At 33.1% G+C, this 12,402-nt stretch overlaps 1 protein-coding gene across 1 annotated transcript; it reads right to left on the bottom strand.

The window, feature by feature from the left end:
* Window positions 1–456: 456 nt before the first annotated feature.
* On the bottom strand, window positions 457–6,710 carry LOC134262980 (diencephalon/mesencephalon homeobox protein 1-A-like). The gene is made up of 7 exons (XM_062745287.1): window positions 6,643–6,710; window positions 6,399–6,491; window positions 2,594–2,685; window positions 2,358–2,459; window positions 1,597–2,270; window positions 1,018–1,100; window positions 457–666 (listed from the first exon to the last, which is right to left on the bottom strand). The coding sequence occupies exons 2-7, from the start codon at window positions 6,487–6,489 to the stop codon at window positions 491–493; spliced, it is 1,218 nt and encodes a 405-aa protein (XP_062601271.1). The 5' UTR covers window positions 6,490–6,491; window positions 6,643–6,710; the 3' UTR covers window positions 457–490.
* Window positions 6,711–12,402: the final 5,692 nt, after the last annotated feature.

The following is a 12,402-nucleotide window of genomic DNA, read 5'->3' on the forward strand; positions in this document are numbered from 1 at the left end:
GGAATCTTTTACTAAACTTACAGATATGTTTTAAGATGAAATATGTGGGGATAGCAAACATTTTTCGAGCTCAAAAGCTCATTAAACCTTACAATATAAGAGCGGAGCAATCACATCAAAACATCAGAGGTGGGATCAGGTGCCAGGATCAAGATAAAATTGCACAAATTCATACCAAGAAGGGTGCCTTGAAAAGTGCTCGTTTCAATCTGAAGTATCAATAAATTACAAACGATGGTCATTTTACTCAAACTTTAATTTATAGTTCATATTAAGTGTATCATAAAAATATGAAGTAAGCAAAGTCATTTTTTAATGTTTAATAAATAATAACAAAATTTACAGTCAGTTGTGAAATATATGGATGAGTAGCAATAATTATAGATACACTGTAGTTTATAATATGGCTCTTAGGATTTTTTTTTTAAAAGCAAATCCTCATAAAAATGATAGATACTAGGATAGGGATATGAAAATTCGTAAAAAGTTGTTACGGACATGTCCGAGAATTCAATTGTTCTTGTAGCGATGACGTAGAAGTAATTGACTCCGAATGCTCACGTGCACGCCTGCGCAGTTCAGCAACACTTGACGTTCTCTGGTCAGAGGAAACAACCCTTGGAGGACAACCAGGCCGAGAACAGCAACCACAAAACGGTAAACATCCTGTATAAATAAAATTTATTGTAAGTATTGATCAATTTGAAAAGAAAGCTAATTTGATAATAGACTGTTTGTGATAATTTAAATGAAATAAACAAAAGAGAAATAACGCGCACGCACTGTGTAGGAAACATAGTTTCTTTTAAATAGAAAAAATTACCTTTCAGTGGAAAGAAAGACACATCATGATAATATAATATTTTCTACGAATTCCCAAGTCAAACATTTGACATTAACCAACTTGCCCTATACTATCATGGCATTTTGCCATTCTTGGTCGATTCTACTAATTTAATAAGAGAGAGGGACAGTAACCACACGCCTAAAGTAGAACTATTTTTATTGGTTCTTTACCTTTAAAAGCAGGATGCGGAACTGGAGGAAGGTAATGTCTCGGTGAATTTAGATAGTTCTCCAGATAATTCTTGTAGGCGGACCTAAAAAAAACACAAGAATTTGTCATTGAGTTCCATTTATGTCTATCCAAATAAACTTCTTTAAAGGCAACTGATCCTTTACTCCAATATATGTCAACTCTAGTTAAGAAATACCAAATATCACAGAAGGAGGATTGGAGATAACCTTTTGGCATTCAGGCTTATAGTTGACTGCATATTTTTTTCCCAATTACCGGTACAGTAAAACGTGCTTATATCGAATATCTTATTATGAATTGTTGCTCAAAGTGAAGCGATTTTCATTCCCCTTGACTATCAAAATTATTAATTACTCATCGGATATAACGAATTATGCTTATAACAATGCAAATTTTTCCGTTTATGTCACTTTGTTTACTATAATTGTTTAAGAATACCAAGAAAATATTAATACACCTAAATATGTTAAATATTCAAAAGCAAGATAAAACTGGTTTGCTATTAAAATTTTTGAATATTTTTTTTTTTCAAAATCATTCAACCGTTTGAAACTCACCCCTCCATAAATGGTAGCATTGACTGTCTGTTTACAACATTGTTGTTAAGAGCCAGAAGTGTCTGAACAAAAGAGGGCTGCATGAATTGTTGTTGTTTCTGTAAGAGCATGCTGTCTTGTGATTGGCTGGCCATACTCATCAAAAGTGATGATGAAGAGCACATGTTGTGCATTCCAGAAAATAAACTAGGTAGAGAACTAGGGATTCTGCTAGGTGATTGGATATTATTGGGAGTGGGTATTACGTCATCATTGTCTTCGTCCTTGACGTCATTTGTAACAATCATATTATCACTATCAGCATCTTCTGATTTTTCTTTTATTCTTTGACTCTCGTCCTCATTTTTATTTGAGATTGAGATTTCTAAATCTGAGGACTCTTCTTCCTTTTGAGATGTATGTTCGTCTGATTTAAAACAATTAGTTTCTGGCGAGGTCCCCTCATTCTCCCCTGAAATAACGTCCAGAAGTTTTGCAGCTTGCGAATCACTCTCAGAGGTTAACTCAGTGCTCGTTACTGTCTCAACTTCCAACTCATCCTCAAGTTTTGTTTCTTCACCCTCCGACAACTCACCCTCGGCTACATCATTTTGACTAGATGTCCCTGATTTAGACTGCTGTGTCGTAAACCTCTCGCTCTTTCGCCATTTTGCTCTACGATTTTGAAACCACACCTTTAAAAAAGCATTTTTCTTTGAGTTTTTTGCCTTTCAGCATGTTAATGATAAGAAATTTCTGCAGTGCATACTTGAACTATTTACCTGAACCCGAGCTTCAGTAAGATTAATCCTCATTGCCAGGTCTTCCCGTGTAAAAACATCTGGATAGTGAGTTTGTGCAAAGGCTTTTTCTAATTCCTCTAGCTAAATTAAATAAACATTAAAATATTTAAAAAATTATACTTACTTACCAACTTGATTTTTCAAATATGAATTTATTATACAGATGAATAGATTTTTCATGAAATACCACGTATGCACATTGTTTTTCTAGTTACCTGTTGAAGAGTAAAGGTAGTCCTGTTTCTTCTCTGTTTCCTTCTTGCAAAATTGTCATCTTGAAAATCGTTACCTAGGCCATATCCAGCATCTAGAATAGACGTAGAACATTAATTCCAAAGATCCGATTTCTATATTGTACACTCAGAAATATCCACGACCCCCAATACTAATAAGAAAATAAGATTAGGACATGAAAATGAAAAGTTTTATTTCAATGTTTTCCCCTTTAAAAACAAGGTTCTTTGTTAATCAAAAGTGTGTACATTTACATTATACCAACACAGAACATACATGTAGCAGATAAATACTCTATATAGATATTAAAGGAAGATATTTTTCGGTTTCGTGTCAGGAAATTTCCATGTCAAAATGTCAATGAAATTGCCATTAATATGACAATAAAGGAAGAATCGTTACTAAACCGTGCAAAATCCGATCAATGGGAGACTCCTAATTCAATTAAGATAGATCATGCATGGAAAATTACTACCGATTTCTAGCGGGTGCTAAGCGCATCTCCAATTGTCTATATTTACCCTAATTCCCAGAGATCTGGGCAATATTTGTAGTTCTAGAATGATGGACATTAGGAATAATTTGTTGACGGATCGACCATCACAACACAATAGTTTTATCGCCTGTCAAAGTCTGATCATCATGCACAAAATCACATACTATTCCATTAAATGGAATTTCGTTTTATATAATAAACCTCTTTAGGGGTTTGAACGTGTCTGATGATCTTGGTCTATAAGGTATGGGCTTCCTTCTTGTGACACCCTATGCATCAATTTGTGTTAATGACAGGTACAGATTTATTTAGATTTAATATTCAGAAAGCTTTAATAACATTTAGTCCCCATCATTACCTTAATTGTCTTCTATGAGGTATTAAATTTCAAAGGTAATCTAATTCAATATTGGCACGGCCAATCATTATACAAAGTGCTGTGGGGATACCATATTACTGGAAGTAAATATTATTAAAGCAGCATCTTATTTCCCCATTTGCGCGCTTTCGCGTGCCAAGAGGAATTAGTCTCACTTGGTCTTCATCGCTCTAGGCCACTAAGTTGGGAGAAATACACACTTAGTGATTATTTTTCTGATTGGATAAAGTAGAATCGTAAACGCCGTATTTTGGGGTAAAATCGTATAATAGATAAATGACATTAGCGTCGTGTACAAATCTCTAATTTAAGACATTATCGGACAGACAAAGTGAATTTTAGTTGACAGGTTTCTGACCGTTGGCAACCGCATACGCCAACCCGTGCCCATCGCAAATGCATATCATTGATTTTACACCGAAAATTTAATAAATAAGAAAGAAAAATACCAAAAGACATGCGGATAATGATTTTCTAAACTACATAGGAATCTTGTCCTTAGGGTCTGATAATTATCTAAACTTTCTGCATTGAAGGAAATCTCAAAAGAATTAGCAGGCTTCGTTTTGTTTTTGCGTTTATTTAGTTTTGGTACTCTCTTGCAGTGATGAAAGCTAATACTTCCTAAAATCTTATTCGAAAAAATTAAGATGCTACCTGGTGATTAGTAAAAGTTACTCGTTGATTATATACGATAGTATATCGTTGATTTTCTTTAAAGTAACATATTTAATGCTCTGTGATCCCTGTTTTCCCCAAAGGGTAATTTTAATTATTACAATATGCATTTGGTAAGAAAGGTAGTCAGTATTCATGGGTTAAAGTGGAAATTCTAAGAAATAAAGAAAAAAAAATATATCTAAAAGGAAGGATAAAATCGTCTTTGAATATTCGAAATCAAGTATTACGTGACTTTTTGCATTAAATGCTCGATTAATCTGCCTTGATTCCTCACTTACACCTCCTGCAGGAATTTAACCCATTCTTATAATCTGCAACAAAAATTCTTATAATTCTGCAACGTCATGAAAGCAAGTCTTTGCAATGCGACATGCACATCTTATTTTGAATCATTTGTCGTCTGTTCTGTGACAGAATGACACGAAATATTCAGCTTCTTTGCTGCTCTGTAAACGTGATTTGAGACATTCTTCTAAGTAAAACTGTAAAGGCATTTTTTCAAATAGGTATACATGCGGTACCTGCAAAATTATCTATAGCGTAAGAAATCTTCAAATACATTTCATTTTATCGTTTAAGTGCATTTTTTTCACGGCAAATGTTCAGTTGACACATTTGGCAGGAAACATCACCTTTACTTTCCGTAGTTTCCCAATAATATGTTTTATAAAACAAGAAAAGGGGCAATATATAATGCTGTATATCAAGACTCAAAGATAAAAATCAAGATACGTTTAATATAAAAAAGAAATTTGTTGGCGGAGTATTACAAATTTCGTTTTTCGATGCTTGCTAATGAAATGGTCCATAGGTCCATAACTAAGATAGGTATTATAACATCATATAAGAAGAAAAATACAAGTATTTTGCCTTGTTATATATTGTTTGCAAAATATTCAAAAAATAACGAAAGAATACATAAACTGAGAAAAATCTTAAGTCAAAATTTTGATTTTTAATATCTTCAATCCATGTAACATAGATGCATAAAAATGTGCAGATTTGTGTGATATAAAAATTTAAACACATGTGGAAAATTTTGTTTCATTTTCAAAATTATTTCAAAAATTATATTAATTTGAAATTTAAATTTAATTCAAATTTTAAAAAAAAATGTACTTAAGTCGGTTCTCAGTTCTTGGTCTTCGGGCCTGGTTATATTTGCGTTCATCATAACCTTTTTTTAAATTGTACTCTGTAGTATTGTACCATTTCTCCTTTTTTTCTTAGTTTTTCTTTAGGCAAAAAACTCACAAGAGTGTTAAAGAGTTATACTTAAAGATATCTTTTTAGGGTATTTTTTAGATATTAGCTTCTAGCCCGTAAATGTGCCCATCACAACTTCCTCTTGACACAGCAAGAAAGACTCTGTTTCCCGTAAGGCACAGCATACCGATAACCCCAAGAACTGTAGAAACTCAGAGAGATGACAGTCTCTACATGTAACACCACTAGGTATTGAATTATCGTTGAAAACTTTGAGTTCGTGAATAAGTGGAGTTTTTGTTAAACTAATTGTTGATTTTAAAATGTTTATACTTAGTGTTTACATCCTGCTTGAACCCTTTTGGCCAAAATGCTTTCTTTCGTGCTCATTTGTGACTACAGCATCAAGCTCAAAACAGTCTCACTTTTTTCAAGCCCCTTTTTATAGGACTATAATTTATAACTAAGTTTAATTCTTATTTTGAGAATTGCATTTAAAATCTTTCATTAAATTTGATAATATATTATAAATATTTGAAAGATTTTTCTTTTTTCATTCTCAGTTCTTTTGGCAGAATCAAAATTTAGCACATTTTTGTACTTATTGTTGAAAATGCATTCTGAAATTCATTCAAAGGTAAAAGTTTTCAATCGACATGGAGATGATGTTGCTAAGTAAATTTGTTACATTTTCAATCATTCTTTAAACTGACATTTTTTTCAATTCATTTTTTTTTTGTTTTTTGGTCAGAATGTCAAAAGTCAAATTTCCTTTATTCTGTAGGTTTAAAGAATATATACCGCATGATGAAATCTTTACAGAGCGTTTTGTGATAAACTGAAGGAATATGATTAAAACAGATAAATATACAGTAAAGAAAGCAATAAACAAGAAATAAACAAAGAGAAAGATCTAAAAATGAATGGTTCCAAACACTGATAAAATTAACTGAGGAATTTCATTCTTATTTTATCCACAGAAATGAAATTTTGTCCATTGTCTGAGACAGGTAATAAAACTTACAAGGATGGTGGTGGTGCTGATAGGACAAATCTACACCAAACTGTCTGGCCGCAGCAGGGTGGAGAGCCGGGGGGCAATGGAAGCAAAACATTACTGAAAAAATACAGAACACAAAATTATCACCGAACAAGTAAGTACATGTACTATCTCAACATTATCTAAATAATAAACGATAAAATCATTTTGGTAAATGCCATTTGTACCAAGCTCCAGCCTACTGCAGAACATCAGGCCTGAATCTTACCTTGTATCTTCTGGTGTTTTCTTCTTTCACGGAGTTAATGATATCATTCAGATAGCTAATATCAAAAGCGATCCGAAACACGTAAGTCACTGCCTTATCCTTTACAAGTCGGCTTTGCAATGAAAGAAAAGCCAATCTTGCTCTGTATAATAATTTGTGATATTGGAAATTTGGTCTCGTTTAGACTGAAAACCACTTCCAATAATTCAGTTTTCTGAATGTAATCCTCAATTAATCAAGAAAATTAGACTGCGAAGCCAAACCCACGTTGGAAGGGCTAGCAGAAGACACAATAAGAAAGGATCGGCAGTGACAGCCCATGTTCCTGAGCCGCTCTGTCATTGGTCGGATTACTTAATTCCGGATTTTTACGGAACGGAACGTCCATGGTGACAGTAATACCATAACGGACTCCACGTGGATCATCTAATTTGTAACCGATAAACGCCAATTCAAAAAGTTCCCGGCCATAAAAATCATTTATCGCAGAAAATAATGCCCAAAAATGTCTGTCGGATTCGACATTTGATGTGCGTTGGTCTTAATGCGGAGACATTACACGGCTTTCCATCTGATCGTCCAAGTTTCTTGACGCGGGTCAAAATTGACAATTAATTGTATAATTTGATTTTCCCTTTGTAGAACAGATACATGTGTTTGGTTATTCTAAATTGGATTATGACCTCTTGAATTCATCTTTATTTGAATGATAATTGAAGATCTAGAAATGGTGGTATGGTTTTGCTCTTGAAGTTCACAAGAAGCTAATTAAATCAGCGTTTAGACATTTTCTTTAATTCAGATTAACTCAAAAATTTCTAGTCTCTCAAAATAGTTTTAAGTACAATGTTCAATTGTATGTCAAAAAAACAGAGATGAAAATGATTTTTTTAAATAATGTTTTCGAATGATGTATGATGATAGTGCTCTCTGACTCTCGACAGCAAACTTGTATGACCATTTTACAAAAGTATTTATGTATAACCGACTTGAAGAATTATTTCCAATATTTAGAATAATAAAGATAAATATAATGATCTTTTTTATTATTATTTTGGTATATGTTGTCTGTTCTTTATTAGTCTTAAAAGCCATAACATTATTGGGTTATTTTGCCAATTTGCTATAACCGGATCAGTGAAAACAGAAGAGGATTGCAACAAACCATGGAACATTTTATTATGGTTGAAGGAAATCCTTTCAGCAAATTTAACCAAGCACTTTTTAAATAATAATGTTTTTAAGAATATAATAAAATTTGTGTTTGTTTGTAGCATGTTTTCAAATCTTTGAAATAAAACAAAGATTACTAATAAGTTCATGAATAATCAAATACTTTTCAAAAGTAAAAATACTGCATCACCAGTCAAATAACAAAAGAACAAGAATTCTTAAATGAATAAAAAATAATCTTATATTAATGTGATATATTGAATTATACTTTTCATATCATATTACAGAGAGAGAGAGAGAGAGAGACTACTCACAGTGAAAGAGGATCAAAATAAAGGATATACTAATATGTACAAGTATTTCTTGATTAAGGTTATGGTATTGAAAGAAAGAAACAACTTGTACTCAGCTGGGTAAAACAAACGATAATTCATATTCAGAAGCGAGTGGTCTTTGTTTCATACTGGTAATGTTTATTAAAATAATTTGATAAGAAAAAGTTCCCCTTAGCCATTTAATTTGGTCCGTGGTTAAAATTATTTCGATTGTATTATGCCAATAAGTCTCGTAAAAGTGCCTTAAACCATTGAAATATGAGTGGGATAACTTAACGCAGAGAGAGAAAAAAAATCCTTCTGCAGCATACATTACACACTAACAAAAGCTACACAAATGTACCTTAATTGTTTATGTTTTGGGAACACACCATTTAAATTAAGTTTTATTTTCTCCTGGAGTTGATTTGAAGGTGGAGGGGTGGAGTAAATACTGTTATTTTCATCAGCTGCTGACTTTATTTTCGGTCCAGTTCAAAAAAATCTAATCAGACATTTTTTTCTAAATTCACTTTTTTGTGTTGCATGATGTATGAAACATGATTCATGCAATTGTATATATATCACTTCTAAAGAAATCATGTTTTATTTAATATTTTGAGGTCATTTCTTATAGTTTTAACTCGGCTATATTTTTGATGTGTTTTGTAAAATACTTGTACTTGATTGATCTAGAAGAAAAGTTAATTTCTTAATTGCTTTTCATTCTCTTCTTCACTTTTTAAAATTATATCTAAATGCTAATACATATATGTAAATCCATCTTATATAAGCACAGATATATTTTTTATGCTTCCAATCAGCTTTTCTTTTTAAATTTAATACTTGCAGTAATGTTTTATTTTAATATTTGTCTATTCACTCAAAAAACAGCAACAAAAAACCGTATAGAAACTTACCAAAGAAAATTATATATTAATTTTCTTCAAAAGAGTTACCGAGAAATAAGAATATCAGTATTGTCAATTATTATTTCTTGATATATATTTTCTTTGAAGGTCTATTCCTTCTGGAACCACAGTATTCGATCAGTACTCATTACTTAATTATTACCTTATACAAGAAAAAAATTGCAATCCCCGGACGTTGTCGCGCGCTAAGTGTTTCCAAGATAATACAATAACGCAATTTTCTATACTTTGCTTTTCTATTATTCTACATTCAAAAGCATCAATAGAAATTTGAAGAACTCTCCGTAAGCTAATTCTCTCCTCATTCTATCAGAGCTTCGACTTATAACTTAATCACGCGCGGGATCTAATAGATTTTCATTTTACTAGAGATATAAACTTCTTTGATGAATAAGAGTGGAGTGGACGCGATGCTTGATCCCTCCTAATTATCCACAGAATAAGACCATAAAGTAGAATACACTGAAACATAGAAGTAAGCTACAAAAGACACAATCAATCTGCTTAGGGAATTCAAGTCCTCTTGTGTCATAGGCAAATAAGGTTTCATCTATTTAGGAGGATTATTTCTTTTCTGTTTTTCTGGAGAAACTGCGGAGGCTTACAGCTGCTGTCCGTGCATGGCAACGCTTGGCGGACTTGAACAATAAATCACTTCCGCTGGATCACAAAAACATTAGACAATGTTCAACATAGTTTGTTTTGCTGTTACTAGCAGTGTGTGTGTGTGTGGGGGGGGGGGGGGGGGTGTAAACAGCGCCGCAGACTGTACAATGTAATGATATATAGAGATGAAAGTCTTACTAAAGTGAAAATTATATGAAAATGATATTTTTAGTGTTTTATAAAATAAGAATCTTCAAGATCTGTTTATTATGAATTTAAGAAGAATATTCAATTGCAATACTAATGCATAAATCGTGAATATGCGTAAGATTAATATCAAGGTAATTTTTCCAACAATCGCCCCTTTCTTTTATTAATTTTATTTTGAAATCAAAGTAATATACATTTTTTTGTAGAAAAGAGGTGAAACAATCTTCTTTGATGTTGTATTTTTTTTTTCGAAAAAAATGGCCCAGGAATTGTATTTAACAAAGTATTTATATAAAAAAAATCTCAATTCTAACTTGTATCTAACAGGTTTATCCGTTTATTTCAAGGGGCACACGGCGAGTGTGTCCAGAGGATACTTACTTCCCCATGGCTCCTGAACTAACCTCTGTCTTCTGATGCCCGTTTTGACTTTTCCTATAAAGTTGATTTGTTTAAATTGCCTTTTGAGAATGAACACTGCTCGTTCTCTTCACACGTCATTTTGAATTGGTAAGGAACTGGGTACAAATATAAATTGAAATATCTTGTGACACCGAGCAGTATTCGAGCTGAAAAATCCATTCAAACAGTAAAAATCAGGAGCAGAGCAAACACAGGCCTTAAAATAAATATCAGAGGGTGGGATCAGATACCATGGAGGAGTAAACATCCCCTTCCGACCGGTCACCCCCACGTATTCTTATGATCGGGAATAAAAGAAAAACGCCATTTTCGGTGTGTTACAATTAGTATGAAAAATGTGGGCATTTGACTTAATAATAGCGAGCGCAGCGAGGCGGCGCGAAGCGCCGTTCGCGTAGCGAGCTCAATAGATTAACGTGTACGAACGGAGGAAATTCGGGTTGGAATCTGCACATTGTTCCAAGAAATTTTTATGAGTCCACGTGAAAACATTCTCATATCCCAATAATCCTTTGCGGTGCATAGCAACATGGTGGCTAAAACATAGCAACAACTTACTTGAAAAAAATTACAAACAACGATTTAATGCAATCTCCATGCCACAAAACTATCGTTTGCATTCTAAGTCAACAGGACTTTTTATTTGACGTCATACTTTCGTCACTTACACGGCTCGGGTATTTCCGATTTTGTCGAAAACTTCCGAAAAGTTCGGAATCTCGATCCCGATGCCCGGGAAGTGATTTTTTTTTTAATTCTTTTCTTCTTTTTAAATGAACTGAGGATAGGCAGTGCAAGTAAAAGCTGTTTAAGTTTTTTGATAGTAAATAACTGCGCTCGCCCCAACGGTCGCACCGTAGAACATATTAAATTGTATTAAATGTAATCAAATTTTGCTGACAAGGTAATTGTATAGAACTTACGAAATGAAAACTTTAAGGAAATGAGATTGTTGATATCTTTGGTTCATTAGCTTGTTTGTCAAAACTTACCTCGTTCTTGAGTATCGAATCAATTGAAAGCCGTAAACCCCGTATGCAGATGATAAAGTTATATTGCTGCATAAGTAAGGTAAGTAAATGAAAAGTTAAAGTCATCACGTTTATAATAAAGCTTTGTTGTTAGGCTGCCATTTACACCTTTTCCTTGTAAAATATCCAAGTTTGAAACAGATGTGTCAAACTGTGATGTCTTTAATTTCAAGTTCAATGAGATATATCGTGTCGACATATACTAGTAAATGGAAATAACTACTGTTAACTGAAAATACATTGTCGACATCAAAGAGATGCTTGAGTTTCTGATTGACAATATCTATGTGATTTTTGGAGACCAGGTCTTCCAACAATCTATTGGAATTCCCATGGGTACCAATTGCGCTCCGTTATTAGAGACTGATTTTTATATTCATATGAAGCAGAATTTTTGCAAAATCTTATGCGTGAAGAAGAAAACACTTGTTGTGGCCTTCAACTCGACATTTAGATATATCGACGACGTATTGTTAATTAACAATGGTCGTTTCTATTCCTACTTCGATACGATATATCGTGGTGAGCTTGAGATAAAGATACCACTGAAGTCTGACACATCTTTTTCATACTTTGATATTTTACTTGAAAAAGACGTTAATGGTAATCTAATAACCAAGCTATATGATAAACGTAATGTCTTTAACTTTTCTATCCTCAACTTCCCTTACGTATGCAGCAATATACCTTCATCACCTGCATACGGAGTGTATATACCTCAGTTGATTCAATATGCAAGAGCATGATCTAACCTACGTATAAACAACTTCTAAAACGAGGTAAATTATTGACAAGCAAGTTGATGAAACAAGAATATCAAAAGTCTCGTTAAAGTCATAATTTCGTAAATTCTATGGTCCATGCAATGACCTTGTCAGCAAATACAATTTATCACTGAGACAAATGATGACTGACGTTTTTTATACTAATTGTTAGTCCATTATTTATACACTGAATCGACGACGATTTTTTTCATTTCCCGATCATGACAAGGAGCACTGGGTGTGACCGGTCAGCAGGGGATGCTCACTCCTTCATGGCACCTGATCCCACCTCTGATGTTTCAAAGGT

Source organism: Saccostrea cucullata, unplaced genomic scaffold, assembly GCF_032062105.1.
Source record: "Saccostrea cucullata isolate Sc308-1 unplaced genomic scaffold, CSIRO_AGI_Scuc_v1 ctg11348, whole genome shotgun sequence".
Classification (NCBI taxonomy): Eukaryota; Metazoa; Mollusca; class Bivalvia; order Ostreida; family Ostreidae; genus Saccostrea; species Saccostrea cuccullata.

Excerpts from the sequence above, each read along its gene's own strand:
- LOC134262980 (XM_062745287.1), bottom strand. The coding sequence starts at position 6,489 with ATGTTTTGCTTCCATTGCCCCCCGGCTCTCCACCCTGCTGCGGCCAGA. Across the intron at positions 2,460-2,593 it reads CTACCTTTACTCTTCAACAG|CTAGAGGAATTAGAAAAAGC; the intron begins GTAACTAGAAAA and ends TATTTAATTTAG. Across the intron at positions 1,101-1,596 it reads ATGCTACCATTTATGGAGGG|GTCCGCCTACAAGAATTATC; the intron begins GTGAGTTTCAAA and ends TGTTTTTTTTAG.